This window comes from Giraffa tippelskirchi, chromosome 1, assembly GCF_054371585.1.
Source record: "Giraffa tippelskirchi isolate mGirTip1 chromosome 1, T2T-mGirTip1v1.2.pri, whole genome shotgun sequence".
Classification (NCBI taxonomy): domain Eukaryota; kingdom Metazoa; phylum Chordata; class Mammalia; order Artiodactyla; family Giraffidae; genus Giraffa; species Giraffa tippelskirchi.
Genome location: NC_137275.1, coordinates 22,827,576 through 22,852,949, shown reverse-complemented (window position 1 = coordinate 22,852,949; position 25,374 = coordinate 22,827,576). Strand labels below are relative to the sequence as shown.

At 43.4% G+C, this 25,374-nt stretch overlaps 1 protein-coding gene and 1 long non-coding RNA gene across 2 annotated transcripts in view; one reads left to right on the top strand and one right to left on the bottom strand.

The window, feature by feature from the left end:
* Positions 1-4,331: 4,331 nt before the first annotated feature.
* On the bottom strand, positions 4,332-18,866 carry LOC145543251 (uncharacterized). Its single transcript, XR_014080593.1, has 3 exons — positions 18,760-18,866; positions 8,948-9,088; positions 4,332-4,440 (listed from the first exon to the last, which is right to left on the bottom strand). It is a non-coding gene; the product is annotated as an uncharacterized LOC145543251 (long non-coding RNA).
* ANXA3 (annexin A3) overlaps positions 4,715-25,374 on the top strand; it is a 65,127-nt gene continuing 44,467 nt past the window's right edge. The window contains exons 1-2 of the mRNA XM_081584191.1: positions 4,715-4,813; positions 11,026-11,078. Of these exons, the coding sequence (XP_081440317.1) occupies positions 11,064-11,078 (15 nt within the window). The 5' untranslated portion in view covers positions 4,715-4,813; positions 11,026-11,063. The remainder of the gene's footprint in view (positions 4,814-11,025; positions 11,079-25,374) is intronic.

The window sequence follows — 25,374 nt, the reverse complement described above, 5'->3', positions numbered from 1 at the left end:
TGTCTTACTAGATTCTTCATCTCATCAACATAAGACAGTGCCATGGAGATGGCAAAATCATTCTAAAACTTTTTTTGGAGAAAATCCCTCTGAAGGGATTGACTGTGAGACCTTCACTACTTAGGCTAAAATCAAGAATAAATTACCGATCTCATATTATCATAGTTCTTCTTTTGCCGTCTGTTGAAACCCCAGGAAAAGAAGAATAATTAAAATTTCCATGTGCAACAGATGATCATCGATGCTGTATTTATCCTCATCAAACCTTCTCAGGACACTTGAAATAGTATGAAAATGACTATGTCCTTATATGCAGGCCCAAAGTTTATTTTAATATTTATTTTTATTTATTTGGCTGTGCCAGGTCTTTGTTGTGGCACATGGGATCTTTAGTTATGGCATGTGGGATCTAGTTCCCCAACCAGGGATTGAACCCGGGCCCTCTGCATTGGGAGTGTGGAGTCTCAGCCCCTGGCCCACCAAAGAAGTCACTGGGCACAAAGATTTGTGTCCATAACTCACTCTGTAACTGACCAAAGTTCCAAATAAGAATTCATTGGCTGGTGCAGGAAAAATGGCAGAGTCAGAATGAAACTGAGGCCAGGCATTCTGCAAGCCTGTCCTCCCTGAGAAACCAATGACAGTGATCAGCAGAGCTCTGTTGGCACATTGATAGCACGTTTGCAAACCCAGCAAGAATTGAGAAAGACTTTTCAGGAAATCCAGGGAAAAGATGCCACAACTGAACCTAGGGTTTCCTTTTCGTTAAATGTTGCCATGGGCTTTGTGTAAACTTAACTTCCTCAGAATTTCCTATGATTGTCCTCTGCCTAAAAGCAGGCCCTCAGCCCCAGAGTGCATTTCTCTTGGGCCCATGAAGAAGCTGATTCAGGAACCAATCTATGAATTGCTACAACTGGCTATCACAATGCTTCCTAAGACCTGAAATTTCACAGAAACTTGGAGGAAAGTGGCAGAAAATGAGTTCTCATTTAGATTTTGCAATATCTCAGACTAGGGTTTTGAAGAAGCATAATGAGAGCAGTTGAGGGAGACTATAGAGAACATCCTACTAGATTCAACCCCAGGAAACTGCTAATTTTGTAAGTAAAAATAGTCCAGGATCAGTACTTTACACCTCTCAACCTAATACTTAGATGCCACGGTGTATACTAAAGATTCTATCCCAAGTCTCCTTGATGGTCTAGTGGTTAAGGATCCACCTGCCAATGCAGTGGACACCAGTTCAATCTCTGGTCCGGAAGATCCTACATGCCATAGGACAACTAAGCCTGTGAGCCACAACTACTGAGCCCACGTGCTTCAACTACTGAAGCCCAAGCACCCTACAGCCTGTGCCCCACAAGAGAAGCCACTGCAGCGTGAAGCCCGTGTAACACAATTAGAGAGTAGCTCCAGTTTGCCTCGATGAAAGAGAGCCCGTGTGCAGCAGTGAGGACACAGTGAAGCCAAAACTATTAATAGGTCACCACAGAGCACTGAATAGAGTTCCCTGAGCTATACAGTGCTGCTGCTGCTGCTGCTAAGTCACTTCAGTCGTGTCCGACTCTGTGCGACCCCATAGACGGCAGCCCACCAGGCTCCGCTGTCCCTGGGATTCTCCAGGCAAGAACACTGGAGTGGGTTGCCACTTCCTTCCCCAATGCATGAAAGTGAAAAGTGAAAGTGAAGTCGCTCAGTCGTGTCCGACTCTTAGTGACCCCATGGACTGCAGCCTACCAGGCTCCTCCGTCCATGGGATTTTCCAGGCAAGGGTACTGGAGTGGGGTGCCATGTCCTTCTCCAATGCATGAAAGTGAAAAGTGAAAATGAAGTCGCTCAGTTGTGTCCGATTCTGTGCGACCCCATGGACTGCAGCCTACCAGGCTCCTCCGTCCATGGGGTTAATGGTGGTAACTGGGCAACTGTCACAACTAGAAAACCTCAAAAAAACAGAGTGCATTTTGTTTTCAAGTTGCCATCCTAAAACCAAAGAGGTTAAACCCTGAACCTGGAGCAATTAAAATAAATCCTACATGTAAATACCACGTGTTACTCACATCCTTCTGGGTAGAAATCCAACTTTATTACTTCCTGGTTGTGTGGGACACAACTGATAGAAGTTACTGAATCCCTCAGCCTGTCTCTGAATTTGCAAAACGGAGGTAATCACACCTAACTTAAGCTCTTCTGTAGACATGAAATAAGACAATATATGCCAAGTGCATTTCTCAATGTCGTATAAATTATGGGCTCTCAATACATATCCCCCTGTTGCTCCCATAATAATCCCAGAATGTTCTAGGATGAGTTGGAGTTTCATAATCTATTGTAGCAGTCCCTGAATGGGAGTCAGGAATTATAACAGAACGGAAGGCTGTTCTACGCAGAAAACTCAATGTGTTAGATTTGGAAGTCTGGTGGTTCCGGGGCACTGACTTGACAAGCAAGACCATCTCTCTGCTTTCTCTATTGAAGCTCCTCTTCCATTTAAGGAAGGATGTCCTCTTAAACAGGATTCCCTGGTGGCTCAGCACTAAAGGATCCGCCTGCAAAGCAGGAGATGCAAGAGACCTGGGTTCCATCCCTGGGTGGGGAAGATCCCCTGGAGGAGGGCCTGGCAACCCACTCCAGTATTCTTGCCTGGGGAATTTCATGGGCAGAAAAGCCTGGCAGGCTACAGTTCATGGGGTCGCAAAGAGTCAGACACAACTGAGCAAATAACACACTTTCAACCAAATGTCAGAATCTGCACCTTTCAAAGCATGGTCTAATGGCTTTGCAATTTCCCCAAGTTTGGTTTCCATATGTGACAAAATCCCACCATTCCTAGGAAAACCTTGGAGTTGTCAGAGGCTTTTCGTTTGTGCTCTAGATTTAATAATTCGCTAGTTTCTCTAATTTTAAAAGAACCCATCATTTGGCCACCAATAAATTATAAAAAGACCTCTTATAGGCCTAACACAAACAAACAAACACACAATAGAACAGCCTAGGAAGATCAGATAGAAATTTTTCAAAGACGCATAGAAACATGTTTCCCTCTAGGAAGTCTTTGTTTAAAGTTACCAAGCCAGCTTCCCCTTCATTTTTAAAATCACCTTAATTACATACACAATAAAAAGAGCTCTCTCAAAAAAAAATTTTTATGTGTGTGTGAGCACTTTTAATTTCCAATTAAGTAAATATTTGTCATAACTATAGGTTGACCAGTAATCTATGATTTTTCCTAGGGGACTCAGATGAAACCTTAGAGGAAGTGTTTCCCATTCTAGATCAAGCAGTTAGGGTCAGATGTCTGTGCTCACAAACCAAAGTAAACAAACCAAACCAAACCATGATAGCAGGAAGTTACTGAAAACAAAACAAATGGCAAAGAGATGCCCAGAAATCCAAAAACCAAATGGCAAGAATGCCCCAAACATGACTTTTGAGTCCCACCAAGCCTGCGACATATGTCCAAAGCAGCGTGTTACAAACGGGGACCCCCCTTTTATAGGGAGACACCCCCAAACTGGAACTGCATCAGTTCCTCAAACGGAAAGCATCAAGAGGTGCACACCAGGGGAATTATCTAAATGCTAGTGAGTGTCTCCATATACCAGACACCCCATTTCTGATCCTCCAATATCCAGTGTTTCTGGGATCGAAAGTTCAGGCTGAGGCTGGCACGAAAGGGAGAAGAAAAGTGCCCTCAGCCTTGGCAGCTGAAAGGGTAGCTTCTCTCCTGTTCTCCATCACAGTCCCAGAGTTCAGCAGCTTAGTTGGCAGGCGGGTTGATGTGATCCCAGCGCCACCCTATGAAAGGAGTCCCTGGTGTTCCCATAGCCAAGGGGCCCTGTGGGGCCATCTGCCCGCCACCAAATGCCAGACAAGTCCCCCAAATTGTTGTCAACCAAAATCTTGGCTTTTTCTGCCCACTGAAGCCGATTAAAAAATATGGAGGCAAAGTTTAGAGGTAATAGAAAGGTGGCTTTATTTCTCAGCTGGCAGAGAGGGCTGTCCCCCACCCCCAACCCCACCATGAGGAGTCTAGGGGATGATAGCTTGCAGTCAGGAGTCAGCGATTAGGAACAAAGGTGTTAGGATCTTGTCAAAACACTCATAGGCTGGCATCAGTAACCCTGCAGTTGAGCCTAATAGTTTGGTGGCTCTGAGCCCTTCTTTCTCATACTACAAGGGGAAGTAAGTGTTGCAAGGGTAAGCAAAGGATCATACGTGCAAAATTTGGCTCCTGCATAGCTAGGGGGGGCAGAAAAGCAAGCTTAGTTGCAGATAGGCAAAGTTAGGAGCAATTAAAGATTTAAAAAAAAAAAGCAACAACAACTAGGGGTGTTCAGACCTGCTCACTGTTCTCTTTTATCTTTTTTGGTCTCAGGAAAGGGAAAGATTTCCTCTTCACTGCAACGTGGGGACTGTCTCATCTTTGAATCCACAGGCCTAGAACAAAACACGCATTGCAAAATCTCAGAAAAACTTAATGTGCGGGAGAAGTGAAAATGGAAGACACAGGGTTTCACTATGAGGAGGATGAGAGAGGAGGGTGGGAAAGTTTAGAGATTCTCCCCCCACACTCCATCGGGGAGGTCTAAGACGCACGTGTGGGGATCTGGAGCCCAGGGGACCCGGGGCGCGGCTTCCCTTTTCCGGCCGCCGGTGGCGAGCAGGTGGAGGCGGGAGGAGGCGGAGGAGCGGGAGGAAGGGGTGCGGTCCCAGGACGGGCGAGCGGGAGGGAGCGCGGAGCAGCGGCTCCCGGGGCGCACTCCCTCGCTGGCCGCTCTTCCGCACGCCGGCTCCCAGGGCGGCTCCCTAGGTAAGTTCAGCACCCCCACGCCTAGCCCCAACCCTCTCCCGCTGCCCTCGCTGCCCTGCGGCCCGAATCCCCGGGTGAGCGTCGGCGGGTTCACCCGCGAGCGCAGCGCCGGGCTGGCACCCACGGCGCGGACCGACTCGGCTTCAGGGTGCAGGGTCCCAGGGGGATGGGCCGGCATGGAGTCCACGGCCCCGGTTTCAGAATCGAGGAAGCCGAGGCCCCAGGCCGCAAAAGTGCCTGCCCGGAGGGTCACCCGGTCCTGGTCAGGGCGGGGCGCACGCTGACCAGCTTTTCATCACAGCGCGTGGGGCGGGGATGCAGTTGGCCATCTTGGTCTCCCCAACTCTGAAGGTCTTGGGAACAGAAAAAGAACGGGGAGTTGGAATGGCGCTTCCGGTCCCTGGTGTCTCCAGAGTAGTTCTGAACTCGGTTCTGAGGACTTGGAAACACCCATCCTTGTGAGCACGTCTTCTTCTTCACGTAGGCAATTAATTTTGTTTCACCTGTCTTTTTTAGGAGTTGAAAGTGTATTTAGATATTGGGCGTTAGGAGCCCCAGAAGTTTGCTTTTCCTTCAAAAGACTCACCTTTTTCTTTGATTACAATAGTATGATTCACTGGACGTGAATCATTCCCCTGGCATTTGAGTCAACAGATAGGGGATCTGAGTCCTTGATTGCAACTGACCATATATAGGAAACTGTGGTTTCCCCCTGGTGAAGAAGGTTCAGGGTCGCTGGAGGCCCCTTTGGCTGCTGATAAGAAAGTTGTTATCTACCTCTATGACTTTATTTCGGTTTTGTTAAGTAAGTTCATTTGGGAGGAAGGAGGGGGAGGGATAAATTAGGAGATTGGAATCACCCTATACACACTGCTGCTGCTGCTAAGTCACTTCAGTCGTATCCAGCTGTGTGCGACCCCATAGATGGCAGCCCACCAGGCTCCCCCGTCCCTGAGATTCTCCAGGCAAGAACACTGGAGTGGGTTGCCATTTCCTTCTCCAGTGCATGAAAGTGAAAAGTGAAAGTGAAGTCGCTCAGTCGTGTCCGACTCTTAGTGACCCCATGGACTGCAGCCTACCATGGGATCCATCCATGGGATTTTTCCAGGCAAGAGTACTGGAGTGAGGTGCCATTGCCTTCTCCTCTATACACACTACTATATATAAAAAAATAGATAACTAATAAGGACACATACAGCACAGAGAACTCTACTTAGTACTGTGCAATGGCCTGTGTGGGAATAGGAAAAAAAAAAAGAGTGGATATATGTATAATCGATTCACTTTGCTGTATACATGAAACTAACACACTATGAATCAACTATACTCAAATAAATAAAAATTAAAAAAGAAGACAGTTGTAACATGGTGGGCTAAATTCTTATCAAGGATTTGTGTTCCACATAGATAGACTTTGCCCTTTGGAGTGGCTACTTTCACAACTTTTAAAAAATCAACTTCATGAAAATTGTAACTCATAAAAACATTGCACCATTTGCTCTCATGAAGGCAGAAAACTTCAGACTGATAAGAAAACGAATTGAAAGATGTAGAGAAAACCAGAGGGCTTCCTTGATAGTTCAATTGGTAAAGAATCTACCTGCAATGCAGGAGACCCCGGTTCGATTCCTGGGTCCGGAAGATCCCCTGGAGAAGGGACAGGCTGTCCACTCCAGTATTCTGTGGCTCAGCTGGTAAAGACTCTGCCTGCAATGCAGGAGACCTGGGTTTGATCCCTGGGTTGGGAAGATCTCCTGGAGAAAGGAAAAGCTACCCACTCCAGTATTCTGGCCTGGAGAATTCCATGGACTGTATATTCCATGGGGTCGCAAAGAGTCAGACAAGACTGAGCGACTTTCACTTTCAAAGAAGACCAGAGCCTTGTTCCCAGAAGCCTGTGGTTCTGTAGAGACATTTGTTGAAATATAGGCATCAAGGAGGAAGTAAAGGAATTGATGTGAACACTCTAATCTCTTTCAGAAAACGGTGTTTTAAGGTTCTATCGTTGGGTCATTTAGACTCCACTGTGGAGTGATTCTTCACTTCTTAAACCTGTGATAAATGTTCATAATTTACAAATTATACTGAATCAACACATCTTGGGGCTTCTCAGGTGGCTCAGCAGGTAAAGAATTCGCTTACAGTGCAGGAAATGTGAGTTCGATCCCGGGGTCGGGAAGATTCCCTGGAGGAGGGCATGGCAACCCACTCCAGTATTCCTGCCTGAAGAATCCCAGAGACTACAGTCACAAAGTCCCACTAGGGTCACAAAGATTCGTACACGACTGAAGCCACTGAGCACGTAAGCACATATTGACCATTAGCTTTGACAGTGTATTGGCTGGGCACTTAAGTAAGTAAGAAACTTGGGGTTAAACGCATATCTTTGGAGTGTAACTGCCTAGGTTCAGTATGGGGGAGCCACTCACTCGCTGTGTGGCTGGAATGTAGCCTCCGTGGGTTTCGCAGCCGAACTCTGGTTGGTGGAACCTGCCCATGCGGAACCCCTGGGTTCCAGGAAGCACTGTACCGTGCCCTTGTGTGTAAGAGATTTCAGCACCCTCAGATTTTGTTAAATGCTGGATGAGGTTGGGGAGAGGGCCTGGGACCATGGATATGAAGGGACTCTGGGACCTGGATGTGGAGGGACTTACTGTACCTTTCTGTGCCTCAGCTTCCTCATTTCCAACTTGGAGATGTTATAAATGATAGCCGGCTCCCCTGGGTTATTGTGAGGCTTATATTGAATCATTTATTCATTCCATAGCATTTTTTAGTACTTTCTGTGCCCCAGTGAACAGACATGACAAAAATCTGTAGCTTTTCGGAATTGACCATATAGTGTTTTTGTATTATCTGCAACATAGTAGAAACTCAAAACATTTGCTCACAGTATTAACACATATAATTTCATTTAATGCCAGCAGTGGCCATCCTCTCCCTCTTTTTACAAATGGGGAAATGGAGGCTCAAAGAGATTGTGTCTAGCTTTAAGGGGCAAAACCAGAACTAATGATATTTTGAATCCACTGTATGTTTAGAGGGATGTAACATTAGCTCCCACCCCCGCCGCGGGCCGCGAGCCGCGAGCCGAGCCGCGAGCCGCAAGCCGCCAGCAAGTCCAGCCACCCGCACCCGTGGCACGGCTGTTGGGTAGTGGCGAGCCGGCGCCATGTCCGCCTCAGGAGTGGCGGTGCTGCTGTCCTGGCTGAGCTGTTGCGGCTCGGCCCTGTAACAGCCCAAACTACAACATTTTTAGTACCAGAAGTACTATTAAGTTAGAGTATGAAGGAACATTATTTTCTGAGTGGAGTGCTCCAGCAACTTGTTCTATAAAAAATAAAAGATTACCCAAGACAGAACTACGATGTTCTTCTCCTGGTATTCATGCTATAAAACCAATTGTTTCAGGCCCAGATTTAGAGGAAGAACGCTATTTATCTGTGGACGAGTCTCATATTTGCTTTCTATGGTATTTTAAGGTTATATTGTCGTTTTATGGATATATGATCCAGAAAACACGGACCCCAGTGAGTTGCTGTGGAATGCCGATGAACCTTCCCTAAATTCCATAATACTTAGCAAGCAATTGGCCGCTTTGGGACAGATGCCTGTCATATATACAATTCTGAAGAGCAAAGTTTATTTTCCACAAGAAAGAATGAAGGATGGATCTGGAAAATCCCATGGATAGAGGAGCCTAGTAGGTTGCAGTCCATGGGGTTGTGAAGAGTTGGACACGACTGAGCAAGTTCACTTTCACTTTTCACTTTCATGCATTGGAGAAGGAAATGGCAACCCACTCCAGTGTTCTTGCCTGGAGAATCCCAGGGACAGAAGAGCCTGTTGGGCTGCCATCTATGGGGTCTCACAGAGTCAGACACGACTGAAGCAACTTAGCAGCAGCAGCAGCAGCAGCTGGTAATTCAGGGGTTAAAAATCCACTTTCCAATGCAGAGGATGGGAGTTAAATCCCTGGTCGTGGAACTAAGATTCCACACGCTGTGGGGGCAACTAAGTCCATACGCCACAACTACTGAGCCTGCAAGCTACAACTCTAGAAGCCTGAATGCCGCAACGAAGTCCTAGCATAGCAAAAAAATAAATAAATGATGATGATGATACCAACAATACCTTTGCAGACACCATGGTCAGGGTAGAAGCCCTCTCCACAGTTGGGCAGACAGTGACCTTGGCGCAGGGCCTGGGGGTGGACGCAGGCGGTGCAGTGAGAGGCCGTGAGTCCTGAGCAGCTGGCACATAAGTTGTGACAAACTGAGGAAGAGAGGAACACGATGGGACCGAGGTAACTAGAGAGTCCACTTCTTGGCCAGGCTCCTCATGTGCTAAGATTCCCTCTTTTCTATCCTCAACCCCCTCACGTGTTGCACCAAATCAAGGGGCGTATGTGTTCAGAGGAGGTTATGTCAGACTCTTAGATCTTTGTTTCTAATACCATTCTATGATACAAGAAATCAGGGCTTCTTGGAGAAATAGCTCAGTGGCAACCAACCCACTCCAGTACTCTTGCCTGGAGAATCCCAGAGACGGCGGAGCCTGGTGGGCTGCCGTCTGTGGGGTCGCATAGAGTCGGACACGACTGAAGCAACATAGCAGCAGCAGCAGCAGCAGCAACATTAGCTCTCATAACTAGAGAGTCAACTGCCCTTCCATCAGTGATTCTGAGAATCTTGAGGCTAAATGTTTCCAGGGATTAATAGTGTCATTTCCTGTTGAACTTTACTGTGGGCTATCACTGAATATTTAGAATATTTTGTTCCTGGGAAGAGTGGGATCAACTTTTATTTCTAAGTCAACACTGGATATTTGCTAGCATGTGTGAACAATGTCTATATATGACAGAATGACTGGATTCCCAGTCAGGACTCTATCAAAGAAATGCCCCTTTATACCTACAGGCTCTACCAAAATATGGACCTTCCTCAAAAAGCAAGCACATTTGTTTATAAAAGGCTGTAGACTTGGAGCCTTGTAAAATGTAAATAGAGATTTCAGAAACACAAGGACTAGAACTGAAGCCATTTAAAAATTGGAGAAGAGGGGACAAGGTTTTTTTTTGTTGTTGTTCCCTATGATGATGGGAGGCTGCCCTCATGGCTTAGACGGTAAAGAGTCTGCCTGTAGTGCAGGAGACCCAGGTTCAAACCCTGGGTTGGGAAAATCTCCTGGAGAAGGAAATGGCAACCCATCCAGTATGCTTGCCTGGAGAATCCCATGGACAGAGGAGCCTGGGGAGCTACAGTCCATGGGGTCACAAAGAGTCGAACACGACTCAGAGGCTTATCGTTCTTTCTTTTTCTTTCCCTATGATGGTAGTTAATAAAGACATCAGCAATCAATGTAGTTCTCCTGGATTTTAAATGAGTCAAAAATTGGCTTTCCAGTAAACATATTTGCAGACTTTTTGAGTACAGAAATTTTTTTCTTCTCTCTTGTTTTGAGCCCTTCACAGGTCTAGCACAGAGCTTTACAGATGACGCTAGTGGTAAAGAATCTGCCTGCCAATGCAAGAAACACAAGAGATGCAGATTCAATTCCTGGGTCAGGAAGATCCCCTGGAGTAGGAAGGAAATGGCAACCTGCTCCAGTATTATTGCCTTGGAAATTTCACGGACAGAGGAGCCTGGTGGGCTACAGTCCATGGGGTCGCAAAAGAGTTGGACACGTCTGAACACAAACAGACACACACAGGTCTATCACAGTCCCTTGTAGCTGCTGCTGCTGCTGCTGCTAAGTCGCTTCAGTCGTGTCCGACTCTGTGCGACTGCATAGACGGCAGCCCATCAGGCTCCGCCGTCCCTGGGATTCTCCAGGCAAGAATACTGGAGTGGATTGCCATTTCCTTCTCCAGTGCATGAAAGGGAAAAGTGAAAGTGAAGTCGCTCAGTCGTGTCCGACTCTTAGCGACCCCATGGACTGTAGCCTACTAGGCTCCTCGGTCCATGGGATTTTCCAGGCAAGAGTACTGGAGTGGGGTGCCATTGCCTTCTCCGCCCTTGTAGCTAGTTATCAGCAAATATTTGTTTAGCAAGTGGGGTACTTGATTATTAGAGACAAGTCTTCTTCCTGAGATGGTTTCTCTTTGAATATTGACTTCTATTTTCTGGGTTTGAGTTTAAGGGTTAGGCTGAAATTATTGTGCTCTGAATCCCAGGTTTATACCATTCAGTACTTTATTTTTCTTTTAATAGGTTAGTGTGATCTCAACTCAAGAGAAAGGTGGGATATCATGGCATCTATCTGGGTGAGTAAAAATCAAACCTTTGTAATAGTAACTTATCCGAATCAAATCAAAATACAGAAGATCAAAATATTAAGAAAAAGTTGAAATTCGATAAGTTCCTGTGAAAAATTAACATGCCTTCAAAGCTAGAGGATGTCTAAAAATAAGAAAATATTAAAATGTATTGTAAAGGTACTTAGTTAAAATAATTTGTACTGACACCAAAATAGGGAAGTCAATAACAGAATAAATTGTGTGATATGAGAATTTATTATAAGAAAAGACATTTTATATCAGAGAGGAGAAAGCTTATTTAATAAATGATGTTATGAAAACGTCTAGCTATTTGAAGAAAAAAGTAAATCTGTAAATCTGTATTCCATCTCTCCTCTTTCATGAAACTAAATTTCAGATATTTTATCCATCTGGATAAAATATTGAAATGAAAGAGACAAAATATGGGTAAATTTAAAAAATAATCTTGGAGTGGGAAAAGCAGTTACAAATACAAACCAAAAGCCTAAAACAAAAATATCGATCTATTTAACTACATACTTACAGCAAGCAATACTATTAATGGAGTGAGAAGGGAACCAACAGGGGAAAAGTATTTGCAACACATTTGACAAAAGATTCATTTCATTAACATAAAAATAGCTTGAATAAATCAATACAAAAAGTGAACTTGATGAAAAAGCTTTTGAGGGACATGAATATGAAAAGGATTGCAAATAACATACAAAACAAATATACGAAAAGATGCTGTACATCACTGAGAAATAAGGAGAAATCATTTCTATCTAAGTATTGGTAAAGGTGAAAAAAATGTACAGAGACCAGTGTTGCAGAGGATGTGGGCTGAGAGGCACTCTCATATTCTGTTTATGGAAGAATAAACTTGGTACTCTTTGGGGATGGTATTTCGGTAATATCTATCAGTGTCTAAATGCACACCCCCTGTAACCCAGTAATTCCACTTCTAGGTGTTTAGCATACAGATAATACTTGCATAAGGTTGAAAAAATATAGGCAGATAGACATTCATTTGTACTAATGAAAATACGCAGACAGCATAAGTGGCCATCTGTGGGGTATGATACTACTCAGTTGTAACTTGTAGCTATTTTTATGTCATCACTTAAAAATGAGAAAAAGTGGGTCAGCTGTCTCTATGTTGTTATAAGAAAGTGTCCAAATATATATTAATAAACAAAAAATCAAGTTACAGAATAGTATGGACAGAGTGATTCTGTTTTAGAGAAAAAAGAAAAGAAAAAAATATATACATAAATACTATGGGTTGCCATTTCCTCCTCCAGGACATCATCCCAACCCAGGGATCAAACCTGAGTCTCTTGCATCTCCTGCATTGGCAGGCAAATTCTTTACCACTGCTCCACCTGGGTTGTTGGCAAAATTCAGTTCCTTGCAGTTATGAGACTGAACTCCTTGCTGGCTGTCAGCAGGAGCTGTCCTTATCTCCTGGAGGCCACTGCTAGTCCTTGTGCATGGCCCTCTACCTCTTAGAGCAGCTACAGTGCATGGAATCCGTTTTGTGCTTTGCATTCTCTCTGACTTGACCTTCTGGGGCCACACCCGGATAATCCAGGATAATTTCTCCATTTCGATTTTTTTTTTTAATTTGTACTTTTTGGCTGTGTGAGTGGCATGTGAGGTCTTAGTTCCCCGACCAGAGATGGAACCCCTGTCTCCAGCAGTGGAAGCTCGGAGTCCTAACTACTGGATCACCAGCAAAGTCCTTAATTTCTCTGTTTTAAGGTCTGGAAACTTAATTACATTTGCAAACTTCCTTTAGTCATGTAACATTACATTTGCAGGGTCCAAGGATTATTGTGTGGACATTTTATTTGGGAGCCACGGCTCTGCCTGCCATAAGGGAATAGGAGAGTTGGGCATCCAGTGACAGGAAAGAAGGGAAGGGAATAGAAGAGGGAAACGGTCCTGTGGGTGGGGGAATTGAGGAATTCAGGTGAAGAAAGAGGCTCTAGCCTTGGAGGGGCTCCCACTGCCTTGCTTTTTCTTTTCTGCTTTCCTCCTCTCTCAAACACTAGCATTTATGAGTGAGATGTATGAGAGAAAATACTAAAAACAACTCAGGGCTACTGTGGAAAACAATAGGATGGTCCCTCAAAAAATTAAAAATAGACCTACCAGGACTTCCCTGGTGTCCAGTGGTTGGGGCTCCCCACTCCTCTAGTGACTCAGACAGTAAAGAATCTGACTGCGATGCCGGAGACCCAGGTTCGACTCCTGGGTTGGGAAGATCCCTTGGAGAAGGGAATGGCAACCCACTCCAGTGTTCTTGCCTGAAGAATTCCATGGACAGAGGATCCAGGTGGGCTGCGGTCCATGGGGTCACAGAGAGTTGGACACAGTTGAGCGACTAATGCTTTCACTTTCACTGCCAGGGTGGGTCTGGGTTTGATCCCCAGTCAGGGGACTAGGATCCTGCATCTCACAAGGTGCCGCCAATAAATAAATAATAATAGATAAAAAAAAATAGAACTACCGTATGATCCAGCAATCCCATTTCTGGGTAAATATCCAAAGAATTGGAAGCAGGATCTTCAAGAGATATTTACACACTTAAGGTTCATAGAAACATTATTCACAATAACTAAAACCTTGAAACAATCCCAGTGTTCATCGATGGATGAATGGATAAACAAAGTGTGGCATATGCATACAGTAGAATATTATTCAGCTTCTAAAAGGAGGGAAATTTTGATATATGCTACAACATAGATGAACCCTTGGGACATTATGCTAAGAGAAGTAAGCCGGTAATAAGAAGGCAAAATACTGTATGATTGATTCCATTTATAATGAGATATCTGAAGTAGTCAAATTAACTCATGAAAGCAGAAAATAGAATTGTAGTTGCCAAGGTCTGGGGAGAGGGAGAAAAGAAGGTTTGTTGCCTGATGGAGATCGAGTTTTAGTTCCGTACAATGAAGAAGTTAAAATTCTGTATATCTATTTCACAGCAATGTGGATAATCTTACCACTACTGAACTGTACACTTAAAAATGTTTAATGTGGTAAATTTTATGTTATACTTTTTTTTAAACCACAATTTTAAAAAAGCTCTCAGATTTCTGTAAATACTCTTATCACTAAGTTTTTTCTTTTCTCTTTTCCCTCTTACACACAAAAGCACATACAAACCCGAACATAAATGAGCAATGAGCCTGTGTTTTTCTACAAAACTGTTGATTGTTTGTGGTTACCAGAGTGTGGTCAGTTTATTGGAGTGATAAGATTAAGAGGGCAGATTTTGGTTGCAATTTGAGTACATTATTGTTGAAGATGAAAGATTAGCTGGTTTCTTAAGACTGTATATTCTATCTAGGAGTGTTGCAACCCTCCCATTGTTTCAGATGTTGCTTTACTGTTTCCTTTGTTTAGAATTCTTGAATGTGGTAACCCCACTTTTCGAAAGTTTGCATTACATCACTTTGCTTTTATGAAAGACCTACACTAGTTCAGGCACACATTGGCCACATTGCAGGTTGGTTCTGGACCAACCTGGAACCGCAATAAAGCAATAAAGCAAATATCATAAGAAAGCAAGTCACATGAATTTTTTTGGTTTCCCCGTGCATATTAGATTTTGGAAACTATGAAACTCCTAGTAGAAAACATTGATAGAATACTCTGTGATATAAATCTGTAGCAATATTTTTTGGATCTGTCTCCTAAAGCAAAGGAAATAAAAACAGAAATAAACAAGTGGAACCTAATTAGATTTAGGTTTTTGCACAGCAAAGGAAACCATCAATGACATGAAAAGGCAGCCTATGGGAGAAAATATTGGCTAACGAGATGACCAATAAGGAGTTAATTTTCAAAATACATCAACAGATATAACTCGACATCAATAAAGCAACCAGCCCAATTAAAAAATGAGTATGCGTGTGTGCATGTGTATGGTCTGTCACGACCTGCTCTTTGCGACACCATGGACTATAGCTCGCCAGGCTCCTCTGTCATGAGCCAAATAGACATCTTTTTAAAGAAGACATGCAGATAGCCAGGAGGCACATGAAAAGATGCTCAACATCATTAGTTGTGAGAGAAATGCAAATTAAAACCACAATGAAGTATCATCTCATACCTGTCAGAATGGTTGTCATCAAACAGAATGCAAATAACACATATTGGTGAGGATGTGGACAAAAGGGAACCCTTGTACACTGTTGGTAGGAATGTAAATTTGATTCAGCCACTGTGGAAAACAGTAGGTAGGTGTCTCAAAAAACTAAAAATAGAACTACCATATGACCCAGCAGTTCTACTCCTGAGTATATATCTGAAGAAAACAAAAACACTAATTTGAAAATATACATGTATCCCAATGTTCACAGAAGCATTATTTATAATTGCCAAGATACAGAAATAATCTAAGCCATCAACAGATGAATGGATAAGGAAGATGTGGTGTAAACAGATAGACAGACAAGGAAATACTGCTTAGCCATAAAAAAAGAATGAAATCGTGCTATGCAGCAACATGGATGGCGTGTTGGAGGGCATGCCCTCCATTATAGGGCATTATGCTGAGTGAACTAAGTCACACAGAGAAAGACGTAATGTTTATACGTGGAATCTAAAAAACAAAACAAAGTAGCGAATATTAAAAAAAAAGAGAGAGAGAGAGAAGCATACAGAGAACAAACTAGTGCTTACCAGTGATGGGAGTGGAGACAATATAAGGGTAGGGGAGTAAGAGGTACAAACTATTAGGTATAAAATAAGCTATAAGCTATTAGGCCTGAAGAATGGAAGGGCCACCCACTCCAGTATTCTGGCCTGGAGAGTTCCATGGACTGTATAGTCCACAGGGTCACAAAGAATCACCATGACTGAGCGACTTTCACTTCACTTCACAAGCTGTTAGGTATAAAATAAGCTGTAAGGATATACTGTACAACATGGAGAATATAGCCAGAAAAAAAGCTTACACTATATTGTAGTCTATTGTGTACAATAGCATTGTCTAAAGAAGGAATGTATATACCTTAATTTGAAAATACTTTATTGCTAAAAATATGCTAATCATCATTGAAGCCTTCAGAGAGTCATAATTTTTTTTTGCAAAAATAACACCAATGATCACTCAGCACAGATCACCATAACAAATATGCAATAATGAAAAAGTTTAAAATATTGCTAAAATTACCGAAATGTGATGCAGAGACATTCAGTGAGCAAATGAGGCTGGAGAAAGTGGTGTCAATGTACTTGTTTGATACAGGACTGCCACAAACCTTTAATATGTAAAAAAATGCACTCCAGTACTCTTGCCTGGAAAATCCCACGGACGGAGGAGCCTGGTAGGCTGCAGTCCATGGGGTCACTCAGAGTCAGACACGACTGAGCGACTTCACTTTCACTTTTCACTTTCATGCATTGGAGAAGGAAGTGGCAACCCACTCCAGTGTTCTTGCCTGGAGAATCCCAGGGACCACAGAGCCTGGTGGGCTACCGTCTATGGGGTCACACAGAGTCGGACACGACTGAGCAACTTCACTTTCACTTTTCACTTTCACGCATTGAAGAAGGAAGTGGCAACCCACTCCAGTGTTCTTGCCTGGAGAATCCCAGGGACGGCAGAGCCTGGTGGGCTGCCGTCTATGGGGTCGCACAGAGTCGGACACGACTGACGCGACTTAGCAGCAGCAGCAGCAGCAGCACTGTCTGTGAAGCACAATGAATTGCAATAAAGATGTGGTATGATTGTACCTGTTTTTGCTACTGAAAGAAATCCGAAGAGGATTTTTGCTTTTATGTTGTCACTATGTCAATGTGTTGTTTGTTGTTCAGTCACTAAGTCATGTCCAGCTCTTTGTGAACCCATGGACTGCAGCATCCAGGCTCCTCTGTTCTCCACCATCTCCCAGAGTTTGCTCAAATTCATGTCCATTGAGTCAGTGATGCTGTCTAACCTTCTCATCCTTCTTTTGCCTTCAATCATTCCCAGCATCAAGGTCTTTCCCAATGAGTCAGCTCTTCACATTGGGTGCAAAGTATTGAAGCTTCAGTTTCAGCGTCAGTCATTCCAATGAATATTGAGGGTCGATTTCCTTTAGGATTGACTGGTTTGATCTCCTTGCTGTCCAAGGGACTCTCAAGAGTCTTCTCCAGCACCACAATTGGAAAGCACCAATTCTTTGGTGCTCAGCCTTCTTTATGGTCCAGCTCTCACATCTGTGCATAACTACTGGATAAACCATAGCTTTGTACAGACCTTTGTCAGCAAAATGATGTCTCGCTTTTTAGTATGCTGTGGAGGTTTGTCATAACTTTCTTTCCAAGGAAAAATGCCTTTTAATTTCATGGCTGCATATTTAACATAGGTTTTTCTTAAAACAGAAGTGGTTTAAAGTGAACTTTGAAAAATCTGGAGAGACCCTTGGCTTTACACCGTTTCGGCTTATGGGAGGTTTCATAAGGATGCTCTACATTCAGTTAACATGGGAAACCTATGTGCCTCTGTTCAGGCTTGGCTTCTGCTACGTCACCCCAGATGAAAGGACCTGGTATCGTATCGGTTTGTACTCTTTGAACTTAAGATCTCTTGTCATATGTTGCCTTTGCATCTATAGCAAGTACTCATGCAATCCATGAATTAGAATGTCTTGGAGCATTTTTATTAAGATGCCGTGGCAGTATTTTTCCTATATGCGCCTCTATAGGGCTGGGTTTCTCCTGAGAATACTCTGAGCTCTTTGCTCCTTGGTCAATTTCTAACTTTCTTTTATAGAACATTGATGATTGCAGGTCACTTTATTTGAACTCTCAAATTAGTATTTTTATTATGCTACTAAAATTTTTCTACATTAGCTCATAACCACTATAATCATCATGAGCTCTTGTTGCATCTGAACTTGCTATACACTCTCCCTTCCCCATTCCAAACTCTAGTTTGCAAAATAAGGAAGAGGAACATAGGGCAGCTCTGAAACCAAGGTAATGAAGAAATTTTATAAAAATATAACTTCCGTTAAATACGAAGAAGTTCATCCAAAGGGTGTATGCATGTGTGCTAAGTCACTTCAGTCATATCCGACTCTGTGAGACCCTAAGGAGTGTAGCCTGTCAGGCTCTTCTGTCCATGGGATTCTGCATGGACAGAGGAAAATACTAAAATAGGTGTGGTCAGAGAGCATCTATTTGGGGAAAATCCATTGATTTCAGATGGCTCAGAGAGTATCATTCCAATGGGCAGGAGGATGCTATCAATTTGTAATGAATCAGGTCCAGGAAACAGGCAGAATCTTCTTCACTAGAACAGCTGCAGGATATTAATTATCAAGGAATATGTTTTTAGAAAAAAATTACTATACCGAAATGATAATGATTACAACATCTACTGAGTACTCACTACATGCCAGGTTCAGGCTTCACGTGAACTGATCTAATGCTTTCAAAGCTGAGAGAATATAGGTACTGTTATTATACTCCTTTTACAGATGAGGAAACAGACATAGCAAGAGATGACGTAATCTGCTCAAGGTCATATTCAAGAGTTTGCCTTTTAACCACTTACTCATGAAAAGGAGACCTTGGGTTGTGGCTGGACGGTCTACAGTAGAGTCCATTGAACTAGGTACTTGCTGCTTTCACTGTTTAACTACCCTTTGGGTGAGCCAGGTGGCGCTAGTGGTAAAGAACCCACCTGCCAGTGCAGGAGACCGAAGAGATGCAGGTTCAGTCCCTGGGTTGGGAAGATTCCCTGGAGGAGGGCACGGCAACTCCTCCTCCAGGCAGCAAGTATTCTTGCCTGGAGAATCCCATGGACAGAGGAGCCTGGCGGGCTACAGTCCATGAGATCATAAAGAGTCAGACATGGCTGAGCACACACGCCACAGGTTTAAGAGCTCTGTTCTGACTTCAGACAGGAGCTGCAAGTCTCAGAGCCACCTGCTGTTCTGACCCAGGGGATACACATTAGAGGGTGTCCATGACCCTGTTCAGTAGTTCTCTAGAACACCTCACAGAATCCACTGAAAGTGTCATATTTCGGACTGCAGTTTTATTATAAAACCTACACATAGAGCAAAGTCTGGGAGGGCCCTGGATGCAGAGCTTCCTCACCTCTCCCCATGGAGTCTGTTTAGTCGCTAACTCATGTCCAACTCTGTGACCCCATAGACTGCAGCACGCCAGGTTTCCCTGTCCTTCACCATCTCCCGGAGCTTGCTCAAACTCATGTCCATTGAGTCAGTGATGCCATCCAACCCCCTCATCCTCTGTCACCCTCTTCTCTTCATGCCCTCATTTTTTCCCAGCATCAGTCTTTTCCAATGAGTTGGCTCTTCACATCAGGTGGCCGGAGTATTAGAGCTTCAGCATCAGTCCTTCCAGTGAATATTCGGCGTTGATTTCCTGTAGGATTGACTGGTTTGATCTCCTTTCAGTCCAAGGGACTCTCGAGTCTTCTGCAGCACCACAATTCAAAAGCATCAATATTTTGGCACTCAAATACATCTATTCAAGGACTTTTCTCCAGTAGCAGCGAGCGGGGGCTACTCACTAGTGCGGGCTGCAGGCTTCTCATTGCGGTGCTTTCTCTTGCGGAGCGTGGCCTCTAGGGCAAGCAGGCTTCAGAAGTTTCAACTCCCAGGCTCCAGAGCACAGTCTTAATAGCTGTGGCGCACAGGCTTAGTTGCTCCAAAGTATGTGGGATCTTCCTGGACCAGGGATCAAACCCATGTCTCCTTTGTTGGCACATGGATTCTTTACCACTGAACCACCGGGGTAATTACCACTGGACCAGCAGTCAGAAGTTCATTCCAGGGCCTTTAACTGTTTCTTTGTTTTTGAAAACCGCTTTTCCTTGGAAAATTGAATGAGAGGTTTTACATTTTAAAAGTTTTGATTGCTTTTATTTATTTTTTTAGTCTACTTCATTGTTGCTTTTATTCTAAACCCTCATGACCCAGCAGACTCTTTCAACATTGGGCAGAGAGTGACCATTTCTCCCTGGCTCTTTGAGAGTTCCCAAGTCCTAGAGGCTTATAAGAGGCTTTGATTTGAAAGCTTAACTCTGGGACATGGCCTTTCCAGGGCTTTATGAAGTGATGGGTGCTCTGGCTTTGCCTCACTTTCAAAATGTACCTGCAGCAGCTGCTGTTCTTGCTCTGGAGCATTTGGCTTTAAATATGTTCCCTGTCAAGAGGGTTGGCACCCTGTGTTTTTCTCTTTCACCCATTCTTCTGAGTATAAAAGTTTGACTTCTTGCAAACACAGTGCCCTTTCATGAAGGAATAGATACGACTGACTTTTCTGAGTTAAGGACAGTCTGGTGTCTCTCAAGGGTAGTAGCAGGCAGCTCCCCAGGACTGGCTTGGACATGCCAGCGGCTTCAAGCTGTAATGTGCTATGACTGACATTCGAAGGATAGTTTTAGAGCATCATGGAAAATTAAGTAGGCATGAAGTAGATGCATGTAACATTAGGAGCGAAGACTGACCACTTGCCAGTTTTGTGAACTTAGGCAACAGCTTTATCTTCATCTACAGATGGGATTTATTGATATTCCATCTGCCTTATCAGTTTACTGTGAGGCCTGAATGAGCTAATGCAGGAAACGTGCTTAGCAAATCGTGAGTAGCAGCAATTGTTATTAATGTAAAGAGCTGTTATTTCCTCCCTTTATTTAGGCATTCCTTGCTGTTAATTTATTTTCCAACTGGTTTCAGGATCATGTTCCCTTTGGGGGCATCTGACGTCAAGTTTGAGGGGGGAAAATGCGGTAAAAGGATGTGGGTGAAAATCTGATCGATCTCGATTAAAAATAAAAAGACTTTGCCAGGTATTCATGTGATGTCCTGCACTAGCACTGACACTTTGTTAGGGTAGCAGGGTTTGTGGAAATAAGCTAAGTATTGATTAGTAATTTAAATGTCAAAGAATTAAGCCTGCAGTGGAGCAGGCGATGCAAGCAGTTTTGTTTGGTTGTAAAAATGCCAACATTCCTGAAACAGTGAGCTCATCATCAAATTCTTCTTCCACGCCCATAAAGAATCTATGACTTGTTTGCTCGATTTTGTTTTGGTTTTCTGGGCAACTAAGAACGAAACAGGGCAGTGATTCTCAAACAAATTAGAGCATTAAAATCCTCTGGAGGGTTTGTGAAAACGTGGACCCTGAATCTTCACACCAGAGTTATTGATTCAGTGAGACGGGGGTGGGGCCTGAGAGTTTGCATTTCTACTAAGTTCCCCGGCAAGGCTGATGCTGCTGATCCAGGAACTGCACTTTGAGAACCAATAATATGGACTGTCCTGAGGCCTTACAACATGGTGGAGACCTCAGGGCGATTTAGTCATCAGGAAGTGGGTTCAAATTCTGAGGCTGTCCTTAATAGCAGAGAGCAGAGTTATGTCAAGCAAGTAATCTCTCTGAGATTCAGTTTCTTTTGTTCTTAAATGGAAATGATACAGCCTTCCCCCTCCCCTCGTTAAGGTCATCAGAAAACTTAAAGATATCTGTGAAGCACTTTGTTCCCTGCCTGACATGCATTAATTTAAGAGTCCATTAATTTCTTTTACTGTAAGATATTTTTTCATAAGTCATGTATTTATTTCTGAGTGTTTGGGGCAAGAAAGTCTGTCAGGTGAATATACTGCTCATTTAAATGACGGAAGCAGTTTGAAAGATTTCACTAAGATTGCATTTCAGAATTCCCATGTCATTTTTCACGCTGATGTGTGTGTGTGTGTGTGTGTGTAGTTTTTTCCTTTTAATGAAATTAGTTTCTTCCCATTAAATTCTTATAGGGTAGCAAGTTGGATAATGGATTGGGAATTTCATCCTTTTCTAGTTTGTGCATTGGAATTTCAGCATATTTTCATGTGTTGGTAGCGGAGGGCAGTGAAAAGGTCACAGCTAGAATGAAAACCCTGAGTTTTCATAATTCATGGACAATTAGAGTCTGACTGAATTTTGTCTTTTTTATTCAAAAGCAGCCATGTGAATATCTCCCTGACACAGAAGCACCAGTTGCCGTTCAGTCGCTCAGTCATGTCCGACACTTTAGGACCCCATGGGCTGCAGCACACCAGGCTTCCCTGTCCTTCACCGTCTCCCGGAGTTTGCTCAAACTCATGTCCATTGAATCAGTGATGCCATCCAACCATCTCATCCTCTGTCATCCCCTTCTCCTCCTGCCTTCAATCCTTCCCAGCATCAGGGTCTTTTCCAATGAGTCAGTTCTTCGCATCAGTGGCCAAAGTATTGGAGCTTCAGCTTCAGCATCAGTCCCTGCAATGAATATTCAGGGCTGATTTCCTTTAGAATTGACTGGTTTAATCTCCTTGTTGTCCAAGGGACTCTCAAGCTTCTAAAACATGCAGTGTCTAACACCTCATTTCTAAAGACCATTATTTCATATGTCCAGAGTAGGGCATGGTCATACGCATTTTAATCAACGAAAAATTAATCAGTCGATCTGTGAAAGAAGTGGAAAATTTTATTCAAGCCAGATTGAGGATTATGACCTGGGAAGAGCCTCTCAGAAAGCTTCAAGGACTGTTCTGCCCACTAGAAGTCAAAGCACAGGTGTGTTAAGTTTTTTGAGACAGAGAGCTGTTCCTTAAATGACATATTATTGACAGTTCACACAGTCCACATCGGCAGGTACGAAATGTATCACCGTGACCTCTTCCAAGATCAAGGAGAAGAATGTTATCTTTAAGGAGCAGTCACGTTGGTATTAGGAGAATGTTGCTCTTTATGGCTGAGCAGGTATTCCTGCCAATGGGCATGGTCTGTTCTATGCATAATGAATTTACACAGTGCACAGTGTTGGGGAGAGAGGAGGCCAAAGGGCAGAGAAGTTTTTATGTGTAAATTTTATTTGTCTTGCCATAAAATGTGAATTTTATTTCACAGAAGAATCAGCCCAGGTGGTTCAGAGACTGCATTTTAAGACAGACAAGGAAAGGGCTGCAATGGTCAAGACAGATTTCAGATTCAGATTCTGCTGCTTAACTAGCTATGTTGCTGCTGCTAAGTCACTTCAGTCGTGTCCGACTCTGTGCGACCCCATAGACCACAGCCCACCAGGCTCTGCCGTCCATGGGATTCTCCAGGCAAGAACACTGGAGTGGGTTGCCATTTCCTTCTCCAATGCATGAAAGTGAAAAGTGAAAGTAAAGTCGCTCAGTCGTGTCCGACTCTTAGTGACCCCATGGACTGCAGCCTACCAGGCTCCTCCATCCATGGGATTTTCCAGGCAAGAGTACTGGAGTGGGTTGCCATTGCTATGTGGACTTGAGCAAATTCTCCAGTCTTCTCCCTACCCCCTCTATTTGGCTGATTCTTTTTTTATTTTTTAAATTAATCTTTATTGGAGTATGGTTGCTTTACAATGTTGTGTTCCTTTCTCCTGTACAGCAAATTGAAACAGCCATACATAAACATGAAAAGTGAAAGTGAAAGTGTTAGTTGCTCAGTCGTGTCCGACTTTTTGCAACCTCATAGACTGTAGCCAGCCAGCCTCCTCTGTCCATGGAATTCTCCAGATAAGAATACTAGAGTGGGCTGCCATTCTCTTCTCCAGGGGATCTTCCCACCTAGAGATCGAACCTGTGTCTCCTGCATTGCAGGCAGACTTTCTGAGCCACCAGGGAAGCCCCATACATATACATATATCCCCTCTTTTCTGGATTTCCTTCCCATTTATTAATAGGTCACCACAGAGCACTGAATAGAGTTCCCTGAGCTATACAGTGCTGCTGCTGCTGCTGCTAAGTCGCTTCAGTCGTGTCTGACTTTGTGCGACCCCATAGACGGCAGCCCACCAGGCTCCACTGTCCCTGGGATTCTCCAGGCAAGAACACTGGAGTGGGTTGCCATTTCCTTCTCCAATGCGTGAAAGTGAAAAGAAGATTGGCGATAATGAGAACCTATACAGTAGGTTCTCATTATCGCCAATCTTCTTAATTCTTGGTCTCTCATATATGACATGGGTCATTCTTATTCATTGGGACCATTATACAGATTATATAGTTAATGGATTTTAAAAATACCTGGCATAGTGCCAGTCACAAAGCACTCAAAAGCTCCAATATTGTGATGGTTCTTCTAAAATGCCACACAGGAAAGGTGGACAGGTAAGATAAACATAAAAGTTCACAAACGACTAGAACTGAAATGAAGTCAATTGGCTGTGTGTTAATCTGTAAAATATTTATTAAGTCTTGAAGAAAGAGAATTCTCCAAAAATTATGTTGAAGTGACTGATTCCTTACAGGTGGTTTAGATCAGGTACATCCGCAACTAGTTTCTAACTTGGTATAATCACTTTCAAAAAATATCTATTTATTTGACTGCCCTGGGTCTCCATTGCCACGTGAGCGTCCTCTAGTTGCAGTGCCCAGGCTTCTCATTACAGTGGCTTCTCTGGTTGTAAAGCACAGGCTCTAGGCCCACAAGCCTCAATAGTTATGGCTCATAGGCTCTAGAATGCAAGATCAGTGGTTGTGGCCCGTAGGCTTAGTTGCTCCATAGCATGTGGAATCTTTCCCGATTAGGATCCAATCTGTGTCCCCTGCATTGGCTGGCAGATTCTTATCCTTTATACCACCAGGGAAGTCCTGTACTTACTTTTTTAATATCAAAACTCTATTTTGGACACCTTAAGGTAAAATGATGTTGGATTGTATTGAAACGAATTATTCAATCAAATCTATTGAATCAGCAGACTATCATTTTTTACTGTCAGTACATCAATTTTCCATTCACTTTCACATGACAAGATAATGTCCTTTCATGAAAATACTAAACACTTCAGGAGATCCTAAATGAAGCCATCGTAACACAAGACAACCGGGCCAGTATTATTCAGTAATAGGATGGGAAGATCAGGTTAGAAAGAAGGCAGTATTATTATAGACAGATTTTTATTCAGAGATTTAAGAAATGCCATAGAAGTGCATGTTTACTTGGATTTTTCTCAATTTCTCTTAAGCAGTTTTAAGAAATTTTATTCCTTCTGTAGAATAGTCTTTCCCAGCTTACTGACAAGTTTTTAAATTATGTGCTTAAAATTAGTATTATGGCATGCTTTCATTTCCGAGCTGTTCCTGAAGACGTGTGTAGGTGGAGCCTTCAGAAGAGAATTTATTCGCCACAATTGTACTTCCATTAAACAAAGCTTAAGAACAGACAGTCCTAATGGGGTTTTCATTTATGGATCCTTTGGGTAGGGTTCCCCAGGGAGGATGGTCAACATTAATTAAAACATCTCGAGGCCTGTGAGCCACAATTACTTCTACGTGAGATG